Source organism: Seriola aureovittata, chromosome 18 (genome assembly GCF_021018895.1).
Source record: "Seriola aureovittata isolate HTS-2021-v1 ecotype China chromosome 18, ASM2101889v1, whole genome shotgun sequence".
NCBI classification, from domain to species: domain Eukaryota; kingdom Metazoa; phylum Chordata; class Actinopteri; order Carangiformes; family Carangidae; genus Seriola; species Seriola aureovittata.
Genome location: NC_079381.1, coordinates 2,022,746 through 2,040,191, shown reverse-complemented (window position 1 = coordinate 2,040,191; position 17,446 = coordinate 2,022,746). Strand labels below are relative to the sequence as shown.

At 39.8% G+C, this 17,446-nt stretch overlaps 1 protein-coding gene across 2 annotated transcripts; it reads right to left on the bottom strand.

The window, feature by feature from the left end:
* Nucleotides 1–936: 936 nt before the first annotated feature.
* Nucleotides 937–11,668, bottom strand: fbxw2 (F-box and WD repeat domain containing 2). Of its 2 annotated transcripts, none has more exons than XM_056404288.1 (8): nt 11,232–11,668; nt 9,089–9,381; nt 7,669–7,891; nt 5,312–5,506; nt 4,907–5,040; nt 4,729–4,836; nt 4,470–4,639; nt 937–2,917 (listed from the first exon to the last, which is right to left on the bottom strand). In XM_056404288.1, the coding sequence occupies exons 2-8, from the start codon at nt 9,353–9,355 to the stop codon at nt 2,629–2,631; spliced, it is 1,386 nt and encodes a 461-aa protein (XP_056260263.1). In that variant the 5' UTR covers nt 9,356–9,381; nt 11,232–11,668; the 3' UTR covers nt 937–2,628. The 2 variants fall into 2 exon arrangements, with proteins under 2 accessions (XP_056260263.1, XP_056260264.1); XM_056404289.1 differs by having other exon boundaries at nt 4,729–4,815; nt 11,232–11,664.
* Between the last annotated feature and the right edge of the window lie 5,778 nt (nt 11,669–17,446).

Genomic DNA, 17,446 nt, shown 5'->3' with positions numbered 1-17,446 from the left:
GTTGTTGACTGTGTGTTGCCTCTGTATGACTTTCTGCGCTCACTCTTCAAAAGATTCCACCACTTCTTCAGTTTTAGGAAGAGGAAGAGGGAGAGGCAGGTGAAGACCACAACCAAGTATGACTCTTGCAATACACATACATGATGGCACCCCCGATAGCACTGCCCTATAGAAATGGACATGAAAACAAAATGGCAGCCACTGTCAGGATCATATTTCTTTTTTATATGTAACACGCCGCAGCCCCACAGAATAGCATGGCAGTGTGCTGACAACTGGTGTGTGAGTTGTGTGCATGTGTATGTGTTTGTACATGTGTGTGGAATTGCCTAGACTTCACAGCTCTAGTAGACAGATTCTCAGTCTGATGAGACTACTCAAAGTCCTTGTTCACCTTCAGTAGAAGCTGATTTTCTAAGTTTAAGGACTGAAGTCAGTCGAGCTGCACTGAAAAGCCTTTTGCAGGCAGGGCTGTGTTTAGCTTGAGCAACAGATTGGAAACAGCTGGGTAAGATGTCAATATCTGTGTATATATGTATACCAGCTGTACATGGCAGGTATGCATCCAGTTGTTTGGTTGTTTCCTGTGCGTGTTGTCAGTAAGCTTCAGCAGAGGCTCGTCATGGTCAGGAAGATGCTCCTTGATGTAAATGAGGCCTAAATCAGAAACAATTCATTTTTATTATTTTTATCTTTATCATCATCATCAAAAACGTAAGTAGAGAGTTTCTGCTACCGAGCACCGTGAAGTCCATTATCCCCAATGTCGGTTTAGATAAGGGCGACAAGATCTGCTGTCGGGATATTGAACTGTTGGCAGTTGGTCTTAGACCGTACTATGTACCGAGGGAGTTCTCACACATCGTCGCCATTGTTGTTTACATTCAACCACGAGCAGAGGGATGCTGGATTGACCAAATACAGACACAACAAAGGTGCATTTGCTACTTTGATTTATTTGAAAGACTGTAGTATTGAAGCAGACTGTAGGTGGGTGCAGGTGACCAAAGAGCCTTTGTGAAATAACACTATACAGTGCTTGGAAGTAATGGCAGTTACTATGAAGAGACTCATCAACAAAAACTTGTATGTGCCACATTTTTCATTTTTTATCACTTTATATACAAATGATGTTACTGTTTTTAGCTGAGAGCTGCTGGGGGGGCAAACTGTGGTGCAGTGGTCAGACAACAGTTCAGGATACAGTATTTTGGTGTTGTTTTAATTAGATTTGAAAAACCTAAACTAAGAACAGTCTGTACATCTGCTGGGTACAATTATCCGTGTGTGAAACACGTTACAGTCTGAATACAAGAAAAACTTATGTGTCATAAATGAGGTTTGGTGCATATGAATACAGTTTGATCTTTTGTGACCTGTGGCCCGCCAAAGTAAAGGCAGACATCAGTGGGTTAAAGTTTGAGTTTTGCAGACATGATGTTAAACTGATGCACAGAATGAGGCGACAGCGGGAAAATCATCTGTTCAGATTCTCTTCTTAAGTGTAAAATAGTCATTTTGCACAGAACCAACTACATGTGGAGTCACTTCCTCTGCTGTGCAATGCATTGAGGCCTTTAGAAAAATAAACCTGATGTTCAACACAGTCAATGATTCATAAAAGCAATTTCACTGAGCAAGTCAAGTCAGGTAGATAGCTATAAAATTACAGACATCTCAGACTGTTAGAGCACAGTAAATATGGAAAATTCAACATAAAAGTCAGATTTACAACAATACAGTCGTCGCCTCGCTGCAACGCGCCGGAGTCATCGAGGAATTCTTGTCTGCAACATCAAACAAACTGAAAAGGCACATCACATTTCTCAAGCCGACATTTAAACCAGACATCCTTAGTGGAATCACATGAAACCTCACAATGTTTTACATGGTACACAACAATGTACCACACCACTTTTTAACGTACGCTTCAGGATACAGCTTCCTCTGGGATGGTCTGTAAAAACCCTGGGGAACATCTCCCTTCACATCAAAGAAGATGTTCTCCATTATTTACAGCGCTGTGTTTAAGGCAACCCTGCTTTTCTACTACGAAAACAATGTTTCTGCAAATCAGCTCAGTGACCAGCATGGCGTCAGGCGTGCTCCGGTTACAGCACGTCTGACATTCAGTCTCATCCTGGTAAGAAAAGGTTAGCGGCCAAAGTTGGCACCCAATGACTGCACTGGATTTAAGTTTGGCTACAAATATTCTCACTGCACATTTATAAACTGATCAAAGAGCAAATTTGCCAAAAACTTTCACTTCCATGTTTAAGTCTTATACAGGAGACTTTGTGTGGTTGTGTTTGTTTTGTTGTTGCTGACACATCTCAGGTTTCTGGCTGTCTGTGTCCAGGATCAGGAGACCAGAGGTTTTAAGGTTTCTGCAGAGACCAGGATGAAGCACATCAGTAACAGTTTCCTCATCTGTCTCAGTTTCCACGTCCATCTGTGATTGTTCATGTGTGTCCAGAGGAGGACTCTGTTCTGAGGAAGAAACAGATAAAAATAAAATGCTTTGGTCCATGCATGATCTATCTTGGCTGTTCAGGTTCATATACTCCAGAGCACACGTGACGGTGGCTCAGATCCTCGCAGTCTGTTGTTTGGAGTCCTTGCTGGCGTCTACCCGTTCTCCTTCCACAGTACTAGGTGAATGCTATGGTCGGGCATGCTGGTGGCAAAAACCAGTCCAGAGTCATTTCCCCCGTCCAGCCCATTGAGCCAGGAGGTTACGCCGGCCAGGAAGCTGGATCCTCGTTTGGATTTCCTGTAAGCGGGTAGAGGCCAGCGGCCCGAGATGGCCTCTGTCCTCAGGTCCATCACATACAGGAAGTGGTTGTCAAAAAGGAGCGCAAACACCTCGCCGTAGCTGAGCAGGGACAGGTTGGCTGGGTCCTGTGTTTTTATCACCCTGGGAACAGCAGAACATAGAGTCTGATCATATTCTTAAATAATATAACACACTTCTCTTGTACAAAGTTCCTGTGATGAAACATGAAGAAAACTCACTTTTAAGGTTTTTGTTTGCATTTGCATTGTTTTACATTGCAACAGTGGAAAACAGTTGATCATCTTTTCCTCTTTGGACATGTTGCTACAGTGTTAAAACGTAATGCTTTGTTAACAACTGGTATTGCTAACAATATCAACAACAAGCACACAACAACAATAACAAGCTTCTGACTTGTTACTGGAACATGGTCAACACGTCTGAGTCCTGAGGTACATGAACTCAGCACAACAGCTGGACTTCCACTGTCTCTGTCTATCAGGACGAATCTAAAAGTGACTGTGATACTGCCTTCCACTAAAGGGATGTGGAGTCCAGTGATTTCTAACAGGGCATAATTAAGTAAGACAAAGAACTACTATTGTAATGGAACTCATAAAAAAGAATTATATACACTTTACTAATCTTAAAAAAGTGAATTTTCTGTCATTAAACTCTGATGTGAAAGACTATGTTCCAGAATGTTGCGATGTCGCAATCGGAATAATTAACGCAAATTCAACCAATCCCCATGAAATCTGTGGAACCTTGCATTTTTGTCCAATCAACACAACTTTTCCACAAATTCGATCAAATATCTGATCAAATAGCTGAACCAATCACACCAGTCCCTGCGCAAAACCTAGATTTACGTCACCAAACTCACTTCCTTGTTTCTGATTATGAAACATGTTGTGAAGCCGCAGACGTGTGTGACATGAACGTCTCACATTTACCAACAAAAATGACTGTTAAAGGCCGTGTAAAGCAATTCCCAGATGTTTTGCACCAAAGCGGGTTAAATAGTTTTGTACCGCATGCAACACTGTGGTGGAACCACAGGCGTAGAGCTGCCGCAGCCACCGGAAAGACGCTCCGCTACTTTTATTCTCCTGATGAAGTAAAATATCTACAGTTCAAATAATCCTGTTGATATTTATCTTCATTTTAAGGAGCTTGAAGATCCGATCATCACTAAAGTGGTTGTTATGTAGAGAACTAATAAAAACAAATGAAATGGTCCAAATTGTCATATTGACATTTTGATTGATTTCCAAGCATCAATCACACATCAAGTAACACTCAAGAAAACATTCCACCTTAAAAGTGTTGGGTAGCTGCCGGCAGCCTCTGAGCTGCTCAGTGAGTGGGGGGTGGGGGGTTCTTCACAAGGTTATTATAAAGATCAGCTCTACCTGTGATTAAGACGGAGCAGAGGAGCAGAATCGCTTGTTCTTTTTCCCTGACTTGTGAAAACTGGGACATGGACACATTTTTCTATCGTGTCTGTTGTTTTGTCCTTCTGTTCTGTTTTAGTGTCTTTTATCTAACTAGTGCTGTTTAATACTTTGTGACATCTGCTGCCACAAAAAATAAACTGACATTTTGCCTAAGTAATGCACACACACTACACAATAGGATTCATTACTTCATCACAAAGAGACAAATACACGTCGTCACGTATAAATTTTACCTGAGAATCTTGAAACTGGCGAAGTCCCACTGATAAACTCCGAGGTCAGAGCTGCAGACGATGTAGCGTCCGTCAAACTGCAGGCGAGGCTGGAGGCTGATGCTGCGGTCCTCCGACACCGACAGGGTCTTCAGACACTTACAGTTGATTTCTCTCCCTAAAGGCCAAACCTGCAGGAGAAACACAGTGTTTGTTCCATCCTCCGGATCCTTCACGTACAGCAGCTCATAGGTGAGAATAAAAATGAAAACTGCATTACCTTAATCTCATACTTATCAGCACTTAGGAGGATGTGGTCACCAGGACTGTGCATCATAGACTCCACTTCACTTTTCTGCAGCATGACCTGTACAGGAGATAACAACACCTGATGCAAATTTTAACAGACATCGAGCATTTGAAGGCTAAAACTATGAAACCAGGTAAAGCGAGCTGACCTTGGTGACCCACTCAGTGTGCCCAGTAAGAGTGTTGAGGCAAGCACCAGCAGACAGAGCCCAGACCTTCACAGAGAAGTCTGCAGAGCCGCTGACCAAGACGTCCAGCTCATCATTGTAGTCCACGCTGAAGACTGAGCACACACAAAACGTTTGTCTTTTTAAAACCAGCTGCAAATATCATTAAAAGGTCAGAACATCAAATGAATTCATGTAGTTTTTATATATTGGGAAATGGCTGTTGTTATATTTATACCCATTAAAAGCAGAGTTTGTAGAGTTTATGGCCCAAGCTGCAGGAATAGTCCCAACAGGCTTCATTTCATCATATTTAAACACTGTATGTCCCTGAATGAAATGTGCAACACAAATGAACCCAGAGCAGACATCTTCACAAAAACCCACCTGCTCCTGTGTGGCCGCGGAACTGTTGGATTTTAGCCCCTGTGCTCCACTCCCAGCATGCAATAGTGTTGTCGAAGGACCCAGTCACCAACTTCTGTTCATCGAATTTCACCGTGGCGCAGGTGTGCGTCTGGATCCCGTAGATGCACTGCCCCGTGCGCACGTCCCACAGTTTGGCAGAGAGGTCGTCAGATCCTGGGGAAAGAGAAGACGTCCATGTTGTTGCTGTAAACTCCGACTGTCACACCTGCTCCAGACTGACACAGTGACAAACTGAGTTTAGGTAAAGGACGTGTATCCATGTGTCAGTACAGGTGTGTTACTGTTGAGGTGATGAGATCAACAAATAAGTAAGACTATGAAGCTGTTAAGTGTATTGATTTGTTTTTGTACTGACTGCAGAAACATATAGTACACAGATATGGATACTGTATGCAGTCAGTGTGTAGTACAGATTAATAAACACTGCTGAACACAGAGTTATAATGGCTTCAATTTCAATGTAGAAAGGTTACAGTTATTAAGAAATGTTAAGAGCCATTTTTAACATAAAAGAACAACAATCAGCATTCACACCTGGGTCACATGACTCTGCAGTACACGCGGGTGTTTATTGGCTCCTGCTCTGATCAGCATTTATGTAAACACAACACCAGAGTGAACTCACTAATTTTCGATCCCTACATAGGACGTCTGTGTGTGTGCTCTGTAACTGCATGTGATGACATCGCTCCTTGCAGTTGCTCGTGTCCTCGGTCTGAACTGAAGGGCAAACAGGACCGGCAGTGGAAAAGGGGACAATACGGCTTGTTATTAGCTGCTTTACCCGTGTTTAAAAAACCTGCATATACCTGCTAATTTTGGTGGAAAAACTGTATAAGACATTCAAATGAGCTACCATGCACAATATCAAGGCCCTGAAACCGACACACCTAAATGGAATGCAGCCACTCTCAAGTGTTTCCCCAGCAGACATTTCTGTCAAAATATCTGCTACGAGAAAGATAACAAATCCGGGAGATGATGGTGTGTACTCCCCAACAGTCAACTGGTCAAAATAAGTGAAAGCATAAATAAATTGAAGGGTGTAGGTTAGAGTTGTGCCAGTGGACGATGAACTCTGTGAGAGTGATCACCGATAGCTCACGCCTTTTCCAATATTAAGACAATATTTGGCTTGTTTTCTCATTAATGTAGTAAATTTTTATTGATGTAATTATTTGTGATTGTCATTGAAGCACTGTTTGCTGTGTGTAGGTGCCGTGCTGGGATTGATTGACAGACCGTGTCACTCAGTTGTGTTTCTAAGTTGCTGTTGTAAAAAGAACTTTGGGTTCTAACAGGGAAGAGAAAGAGAGACAGCTGACAGCCATAAACAGCTGTTTCTACACACTTCGTCCTGCTGATTAGTGTGAACGCTCTCATTATTAAACTTACATAATTAATGCTTTGTTTGTGATGACAACTTTGTTTGATTTTAGCACAGCCATAAAACGCATTACTACTGTCATCACTCAGGGTATCCCAGAAAGAGCGAGAGAGTAATGAGCAAAATTCAACATGCGCTTTCCTCTCTCTCTCATTCGGTAACGATAGGACACTCTGACTATGGATATGACAACTCAACCCTAGTGTAGGTGAACCATGTGTGTGGAGCCCCAGCAAAAGTTTATTTTTCTAAAATGTCGTAATCATAAAAGGACGTAATCATCAGCAGCAGGTCCACAGCTCACTTGATGTCACAGCAAGTGTTGAGCGGGCACCGATTTCAAATACACTGAGCTTCCATAGATTATGTTGCAACAGCGGACAGAAAATTAACACATACCGTGCAATCTGACAAAGCTCCAAATAATGCCTGCTCTCCAATATCCATAGCATCCGGCTGCACCACATTCTACACATTCACATCACATCACCCTGGTCTCCGTTCCCCACTCCGCTGTCTTTAAGCAGCCAGACAAATTATGCATTTCATTTGTCACTGACTTTGACTATATGTTATGAGAGAGAGAGAGAGAGAGAAGTGGAACAGTCTCGTTCAAACCTCTGTTCAGCTTTCAACAGGGTTTGATGCAGTTCAGTTCAGATCAGCTCATAAACACCATCAAGCATTTACTAACTAGCAGTTATTACCAAGCTGCACAGGTTCATGACAGCAGCTACAGTGACATTTAAACTGTCACAGAGAAAATAAGATGGATCCCACCCTGTGGTCAGAGATGAGAACATTTTCAACACTTCTACAGTGGAAAGTGGTCTCAGAGTTTTGGACCCCATGGTACTGTGTGTAACTCGAGGCTGATTCTAACTCTGATTCTTTCCCACATTGAAAATAAACCAGAGCGACAATGTACCTGTGCAGAGGAGGCCGTCCTTATAGTAGAGGGCGTATACTCGAGCGCTATGGCCGATGAGGGACGATGTCTCAAACGCCTCCTGGTCCTTCAGCTGCATCATGCGCAGTTTAGCCTTCAGGTAGACCCCCTTCCAGTGTGATGCATCCTGAATGGACTCATCAATCCTCCAGCCCAGCTCCCGACACACTCCCTGCCACACCTCTGTGCACGAGTTTATCACCTGCGAGGAGACAGACATGGAGGCACTTTCAGTAAAGCTGCTGCACAGTACTTACAAGTTTCTAAGCATTGTTTTGTCAATGAAACTATCATGTCAGTAAGTTCTCTTCATTTAACCAGTGATCAATCTTTTTTGTTGTTGTAAATAAATACATTTCATGCCAATTTGGAGCAATTAAAACATCCTGTAACTGCAACGTTTGAAACTAGTGTACACTAGAGCACACTATTTTTGGTACCTTCTTGTCTCTTTTCAATTTATTTTATCTAGACCGTTATCTAAAATTTAGATCGAAATCATGATGACATCTGGTGCTAGCTTTTGATCCTATGTGCTATTGGTATATTTCTCTCAACATAAAAAAAAAGTGATTTGAAATTACCCAGAATACCTTGCAAGCAAAGACAGAAATTTTATTTGCACCGACACAGTCGGTGTGAGTAAAAAGTCATTTGTGCAGCAGCATCAATGAAAACTGAGTTCATGAGCAGTGAAGGTCAAAGAACACCACACAATAACTGTCTATGCTCCGTGATTAAATGTAATGACCATCCTCTGTGTAAAATATCTACTAGATTGAAATGGTCTATTGGCTGTATTCTAAATTTTTACTTTTACAATTCATACAAACAAGTAGCACACCTGTGTTAACTGCAGTCCAGATTGACAAATAAAGCATGGCATTACTTTCATGTTCTCTTTGTTTCTCATCATTCATGGACATGTTTCTTTTTAAATTCTTTATAACCTGCATCCTGGGTCATTATGGAGAGTCTAGACTTTATTTACAATATTCTAACTTGTTGTTGCTGCCTGTTTTAGAAATAAACATACATGTCATTTACATTCAGTCATATATGATGCATATACGAATTCAGTTACCATACATGTAGTTGAAAGTATCCCGATTTTTGTTTCCATTTTCCTTACAATGTTCAGTTATTTCTACATGTGGGACATACGAGTCCATACCTGGATACATTACGAGCTAAATATCAACGCAGAACACTTTAAGTGAACTGCCAGGTGATTGAGCTGGGCCACCTTAATCAAGAAGTGATGTTGCTTCAGATGATGCCTGTGAGGGAGGAACATCTCATAAATGTTTTCCTTGTGTGTTTCATGGGAAGGAGACATTTAAGGGAAATGAAAAGCACCCCGTTAACACTACCAGACATCAGGGAGCATGATATTTACCTTATTCCACTGCTTGCAGACCAGGCAGCAGGTGAGCAGGGTCTGAGGGTCCAGCCAGCGCAGCAGGTAGAAGGCCAGCTCCAGAGGAAGGAGGCGCAGGAAGTCACGCTTGAGCAGCGTCTCCAGCCCATTAGACAGATGACGGAGCTGGACAGCACCACTTAAAGATATGAGGTGGTCCAGAGAATGGTTGCGCTGCTGGTCATTTAGAGTAAGGAAAGTGGCAGAGACTGTCTCCAGCCACCCCTCAAAGGCTGCCTTCTCCATGGGCACATGAGAGCAACCTGCAACACCTGCAGGAACAATGACAGCTCTTAATTCAGCTCATTATGAACGTTACACAAGACGACATGAGTATCTCCAGCAGCCAGAGTAGGAATCTGATAAATATTATATATGGAATAAAAATTATCCCAAAGTGTTGTCTTCAAACATGCTGCATTTTCCTGACCAATAAAAAAAATCCCAGAGATATTCAATTTCCTCGGTATCGTTCAAAAATTGTAGATATCAGTACTGATACAGACACATTGACTTTGATACCGATTCTTAACGATACATTTTTCCAATATCAATTTGATCAAATCCCTTGTAACAAAAAGAAAATCACAACACGCATTATAGTACACATTTTAGTTTTACTTCAGTTTAATTTTGAAGCTCGGTCTCTTCACTCACTCAGACATGTTTGTATAAATAAACAGCCCATCACCAGCATTATTAGATCTTGGTCCAAGCATGCTGCATGCTGATTGGATAATGAGATTTACTCATTTACTCCTAAGGTATCAACATTTGCTATTGAATGAGAAAGTATTTTTCCATCCTTGATAGAATCAATCCAATTCGTTCAGCCCATAAAAGTATCTAAGATCAATACCCAACCAGAGTTATAGCAAATGTATTACAGTTTTACTGTAATCAAATTTGTTATTGATTTATTTACTGTTTATTGATCAATCAATTAATAATCAATTCTGAATTAGATGACACAAATAATGGAGTGTGAGGTGTAAATTTTAATGTTTAATAACTATGGGTTGTTTTGCTGTGAATTTTATGACATAAAACAACATGATATAGATACAAAATATTACCAAATGTCAACTACATCAGTGAAGATCTTGCTATATTACTATAGATTAATAAGTTCCTGTTCCATCAGTATTAATTAGTATCAGATATCTGAAATCGCTTGAACCACTTTGAATGACAACAAAAAACAACAACAGCATCTCATGCAAAAATGAAAGTTACACAGAATATTGTTGGGAGATTTGCTGATTTTGAAAATTGATAAATGATCATTTTTGAAAATATATTTCAGTAATTATTCAGACTATTATTATTATTATAGTTATTTCACTCAATTAAATCAATAAAATCTCCAAACATTCGCTGGTAACAGATGTTGTCTTCTGTGTCGTCTCATACATTGTAAACTTTAAGATGATGTATGGTGATATATGAGTTATCAAATTAACGACTATACCAATTTGTAGTAGCTTCAGAATCCATAAATGTGGCTGGAAAGAATATTTTTGAAGTTTTGTTGGATAGTAGCAGACACAGCGGCATATGGTTTTAGCTGTGATAAACTGTCAACAATGTGTAGTTCAAAATCCATGAGTCAGTATTTCAGTTAGTTACTTAGTTGGAGAACATATTATATTCCTGAGCCAACAATGTCACCCAGCTGATATGTAAATTAAACTGCGGACACACATTTGTATTTGTACAATTTAAATGCTGTCAGTAAGTTGTGACTGTAAAATAAAAACAAAAACAGCTGAAGGCTTTAGCAGCAGGCTTCAGACAGCTCACTTAGCTATGGATGGGCTATAAAAACAATGCTGGCGTCTCATGTAATCCATTTATGTATCTGGTACATGTTTCATTTAATAACATAACTAATTCAGAGGTAATCAACTTTACGAGCAACTGTATCTGCTTATGCATACATGTCTAAATTAGCTACTTGGCTAGTTAGCAACTTTTGCAGCTAACGTTAGCCAAGTAACACTACTACAATTTAATAGCAAGTTAGCTACGACTGGTAACATCCCTCCCAAAAAATGAATGAACAGCATCTGCTAGTAAATAAAATTACATTTTAAAATATTAACTCAAAATGTCCACCAACCTGGGAGTTGCAGGGAGTTCCTTTATCGCCACTTTCCTTGGCTTAGTGAGTTCACATATCGAAGTTAGCTGTCGTAAGCTAACCTGTCAGCAAGCAAGTTGAAAGGATTGTCCAAGTAACCTAGCTCCGTAGCTAACGTTAGCTAACCACCATGATGAGAGGACTTGATTCTGTTAATTGCGAACTACATAATGTCTGTAATGGAATAGTGTTCTATACATTTCCCAAGAAGAGAGTTTTTAGGCTAGGTGGTGGGATACAATGATAGCAGGATCTGACAGCTTGAAAACCAAAAGATAATGGAAACGCTATCCTGGTGTGGTGTTTCTGTTTCACCCTTTGCTCTGTCTTACAGGAGGCGTCGTAGGAGCGTTTGCTAACTCTGCCCCGGAAACAACATGTGTGAATTGAGCGCGTTTATAGAAGGAAGTCAAGTATCATACCGCCACCCATACACATTAATTCATTTTTTGCTTGGCATTTTTCTCTTCACAAGTCTTAATTTGCCTGTGAGGCAACACTGCGGTAATCAAATGTCAAACTTCACAGGTAAAGTAGCTTCCGGTGTCGCGCACAATGTGGGACGGTGTGAAATATATTACTCGGGCTGGGCTACTTATGTCTGGCTGTCAGTGGTTCCGTTATGTCTGCACAGCGGCGGTGTCAGATATTTGGTAGTGGGTTATCGTGAGGTTCGGTGGAGCCACAATTTCAAACTCTGTATTCAATGCAAGGACGACTTTCTCTCTGACAGTAGCGCGCTTATTAAACCACGCGAGATAATAAGGGGTCAGGTATAGCAGCTTGCTGAAATGCGCTGAGGAATAATTACCACCAGAGGGCAAACACATAACGAATTTGATATGATTTCTTACACATAGTTTTGATTCTTCTTTCCCTGAAACACTTGATCCTACACTTCCCACAATGCAGCTTGATAGTGAGTTTTCATTAGTCCCATATATAAGACATATGCACAAATAAAATAAAAGAACATGTAAAAATGATATATGAAACCTATTAGAAATTGGAACAATTTCATATATTGACATATATGTTTAGCCCATACAAATATGTATGTATATGTATGTATGCTTATATTGTACACATATGTTACATAAATATGTGCCCATCCCAAAGCCCATCAATATATATAGATATATACAGTGGGTTCCATGAGTCTGTGACAATTTATAGACATGATTAAAATGATTGAGAAATTAATAACAGCTACATATATAAGATAAGTAGAATTTTTATATGTATGTAGTTTTAATGAACTTGCATATATAAATTAAATATACATTAGTTCACATATATGGTCACAACATGTTATACCATATACAAATTCATCATATAAATAATTTAAATGAATGTACATATAAAACTTTACTATGGGTATGGGTATTATTATATCTTCATATATCCAGGGGATGTATATACAGTATGTGATAATCTATGGCAACATCAGTCTTGATAAAGGGCAATGCATGTCATATGTTACATTTCTGTATGGGAAGGGTAGTATTTCCTGCAGTGTAAACTTAACCATACAATTTAGACTGAATAAAACTAAAAGCATAGTTTATCAAATAGTTCATCGTATCCACTGCCTTGTTTTCTCTTCAACTCCTGAAGCATGTATGATGCAGAGACTCAGGTCAGGTCTTTTGTTTCCCCAAGAATTCACATTTCTGGGCTTGTGTCCAAATCTAATCCCTAATACTGGAGTTCTAGTGAAGCGGGTAACTTCTCTGGCACCCTCCTAACAACTCTTTATGTCTGCCAAGTCATGGAACTACAACCTGGCACAGCCATCTCAACCATTTTCTCTTTCTCACTGGGCCTCAATAGGCATTTGTTTGGAAGTCATTCCAATAAGCTGCACTTTACAATAGATGACTGACAGTTCTCTCCTTAACACTGACATTAATATGAACCCCTATATACAATGGTCAGATTAATCTGCTTGTGGGCTCTGGGCAAAAATGTGCTGTTAACACTGCTGTTAAATCCATTTATTTTGCAAATGAGGATCTTACCACTAGATGTTGACATAAAGTCCTACTGCAGAACAGGTGGTTTACATTATTATATTTCATATGTGTTACAGGCCATAGGACAAATAGGGTGTAAAGCATGCACATCCAAAAGCACTTTCACAGGTGCTGGATCAAAATGATTAAACTAAAGGCAAAAGTAAGAAAAAAGATCCACACACTATGCTAATAGCTCCAGGACTTTTCAAGGATCTTCGTCAGACACTGGCAAATCACCCTCACGAAACAGAGCAGGCTTTAGACACAGGCTCATCACACAGGTGACTGTGATCTACATGACTGAGACTCAGATTGCCCTCAGACTGAACAAATCAGAGCAGAGCTGGATAACAATGCCTGATCCTAACACATGGTGGATTGGGCATGCCCCTTTATATATAGGCAGCTGTGGCCTAGGAAGTAGAGCGGGTCATCCACTAATTAGAAGTTTGGTGGTTTGATCTCTCCAGGCTCCTCCAGGCCACATGTCCAAGTGTCTTTGGGCAAGACACTGACCCCACGTTTTTGTACAAAAATAATCTTTCAATCATATTTGGTAAAAGTATTTTGTATTTTTCAACTATTAGCACTTACAAAAAAGTTTTACGATCAAAACCTAAATTTAGGCCCTGAGGTGCTAAAGTATTAAGCCACAGACCATAGAGTCAAAATGTTCACTATAGCAGTCAGATCAACATCTATACAGTCTGCATGATTCATGTTTGAACTGTGATTAGATTTAAGGTGGTACTGCCAGTTAGGAAGGCCAGTGTAGGAAAGTGTTTCCCATCCTTGCTCACACAGTCATAATTCATGTCTCTGCTGTGAGTGTCACATCCGATCAGCTCATCGTGGTAAACAGGAAACTTATTTCTAATGCTGACAACAAAAAGTAGATAAATCTGTGCTACATAGATCATGACACAGATGCAATGACTACTGTCTTTCAGATGGATGACTAATAGATAGTGTTAACTAACAACAACATTAACTGTCATTTTTATTACTCACTCCTTGTGTGGTTCACGGCTCCATCTTTATCTGGTACTGATTAGGAAGGAACCTCAAGGACAGAACAGCAGATCTGCTGCTGTAGTCTCTTCCCTCTGTATTTTAGCACAGTTTGCATTTATATTAGATTATGTAGGGATACTAAAAGAACATGTGGTGAAATGCAATGTGTAACCCAGCTGTGAGTCAGTTTGAGTTGGTGTGTGTATTGAGTTACAGTATATTAGGTCACTCTTCAGTGATAAAACAGTGATAAAGGGATTAAAGTGTTGGGCTGTGTGCTGTCTGCAGTTGTGTCATGTCTACATGAGACAGATCATGTCGGGCTGAGGCTTATCCTGCACACTGGCCTGTTTCAGTGGCCAACCTGCCTCTTCATACGGTTTCTTCATCACACACTCTATATCTCTTTGTTGAGTCTGTTAGTCCAGTGCTATGTGCGGGGCAAGATATATTGACATATAAAATATTGATTTAAATAATCTCATCATCACTGACATGGTTAGTTATCCTTTCAAAAATCATACATCAAAACTGTTGAGTAAATTAATTAATTAACGACTAATGACAGGCTGATGCTCCATGTCCCTGAAGTTAATACTGAACTTGGTTAATCTAATCTAATATATATAATTTTTTTTTTATTTTAAACCTTTTTTAAATGAAAAATTGAACTTGGACAGAAAATGTAGGCGTCACGTCATTGACCCATTGACCCTTATATGTTAGTTTTAATTGATGTTCTTCTGTTAACATCATTTTGCGACAGTGATTAAGACGAGCAGAGTATGTGTATAAATGAAAACATTTTGTTTTTGATTTACAGGGGATCCAAAAGTCTGAGACTACCCCCTCAGCTTTAGACCTGCATCAGTTAACACAGTAGAAGCGTCCACACAGTACAACATCATCCAGCAAAACACTGAGTCGGGCCAATCAAATGTGTGCAAGTATTCCTGTTAAATAATTCTGTAATCTCGTAATTATTGGCCGTGTTTTTGCTTCTGATAAACATCCACAATCATGGATCCACGGTTCTGAATGAACTAAACTTGTTCTGTGTTTCATCTTCTCACTTGTGCCTGAAGCAACACACCACCCTGCAGTTTTTAACCCAGACAGGCTGAGCTCCTGTCTACAGTTAAAGTCTGGACGTTACTCACACAACTTTGCCCATATGCACAATGCACAATACACAATATCCCCATCATGTGCCAGTTACTGTAGGTGACACAAAGTTCATGGGTGCAGATCTGTCCAGTTGGCTGCGGGGGTGTCAGGCACAGCTGGTGTTTAGGGCGGGGTGGGGGGGGTGGGGGGGGTGGGGGGAGTAAAAGGAGTAACAAGTCTCTCAGAGGGTAAGTGATGTATGTCTGACTGCTAAGCTCTACGCTACAAAGGAGCCACTAAAGCTGCTGAAGACACTAATGAGCCAGTGACCAAAACCTGGCCTGGATTCACTGGACTGAGCACGGTGGAGACGACACACTGACACCGGCTGACTGGGTCACACAAGGACGTCTAGTGGATTTAGGTTTCCTAAGCCAATACGCCCTCAGATAAATGCGTAGATGTGAATATAAAGGTAATTTATTCATCAAGTCTTGCATGTTTCTGGACATGTAAGGACTCCGGTGTTCTGATAAGGGTCATGAGGTCACTGTGGGCAGGAAGTGTGTTACACCTGAACCATGTTAACACACACAGACAGGAACTATTCACTGTTTAAACTGTATGAAATCCTGAGGGTTCACAGGGAAAATGGACCACACCAATGTTTACACACACACTTCACTCACATCAGATGTGACTGATTTTAATTTTCTACCTGTGGATCAGTCATTGGTTTCTATTCATTTCTGTATGGTAAAGTAACCTACAGAGACTTGATTCACTGCATAACTGAACTGAAACATTGTCACTGTAAAACCAGGATATTGTTTTTTTAAGATACATTTTTGCTTCTGTCTGAGAGTTAAGTGACAAACAGATGAGATCAGAGAGCGAAGGTGCAATGTGCAAAAAGGTCCCCACCTGCAACTGAACCAGGTGTGCTGTGGTTACATGCATAAATATTATACAGTACTCATTTTATTCTGAATCACATGTTGTAATAATGTTCGCATGATGATAAAACATACAACATATTGACAGGTTTCAGCTGAAAACTGAATATTGTGTACATCATCTAAATGTACTGCAATCCAGACAAAGCAATCAATAAACAAGAACAAATTGTCCTGAACATGAGAAAGGCAGATATTGTTGTTTTAAATAGTTTGAAAGGTTTTCCATTGTGTCCTTTAAATCCCTTCAGCTCCTGTTGTTTTCTTGGTCTGACTGCAGTTCGGAGCAGGTCTAACTGCACACATCAGACTGGAGCCTCAAGGCGAGTTCATATACATATGAATATATCTGTTGTGGATATTAACTTCTTCATACTGATCATTGATCAATTTCTGCCCAAAGCTGAGCAGGTCTGATATGTTATGTTACGATACATTTTAATATGATACATTATGTTACGATACGTTATGTTACATTACGATACGATATGTTACAATACGTTACAGCACAATATGTCACAATGTGATATGTTATGTTACGATACTATATGTCAAGATATGTTATGATATGTTATATTATGATAAGATAAGATACACTACAATACATTACAACACGTTACCCTTATGATATGAGATGTTAGATTACAATACATTATGTTAAGATACAATATGTCAAGATACGTTACGTTACGATAAATTATATTGTATGTACATAATACATTACGATATGATGTTATAATGTGATGTAACGATACAATATGTTACGAGACAATATGTTACAATACGATATGATAATATATTTTACTATAACATATCATATGAACTGAGTTTTTATTATTTCTATTTGACACTAACTTACTTTTTTGTGTTGTAAAGTTTTTTATTGTTTCATTTTACACGTTGCTCATATCCACAAAAACAGATGTGTAATTTAAAAAACATCTTTTATTTCACTTTAATGGAGACACGTCTTAAAAGTGTACGTCTACTGTAAATGGAAGTGTGTGTTGTTTGATTTAGGCTCAGATACTGTGAAGGCAGTTCAAAAATAATAATTGATTTTTATTGTTTGTGCCAAAAGGAATGAAGAAATGCAAAA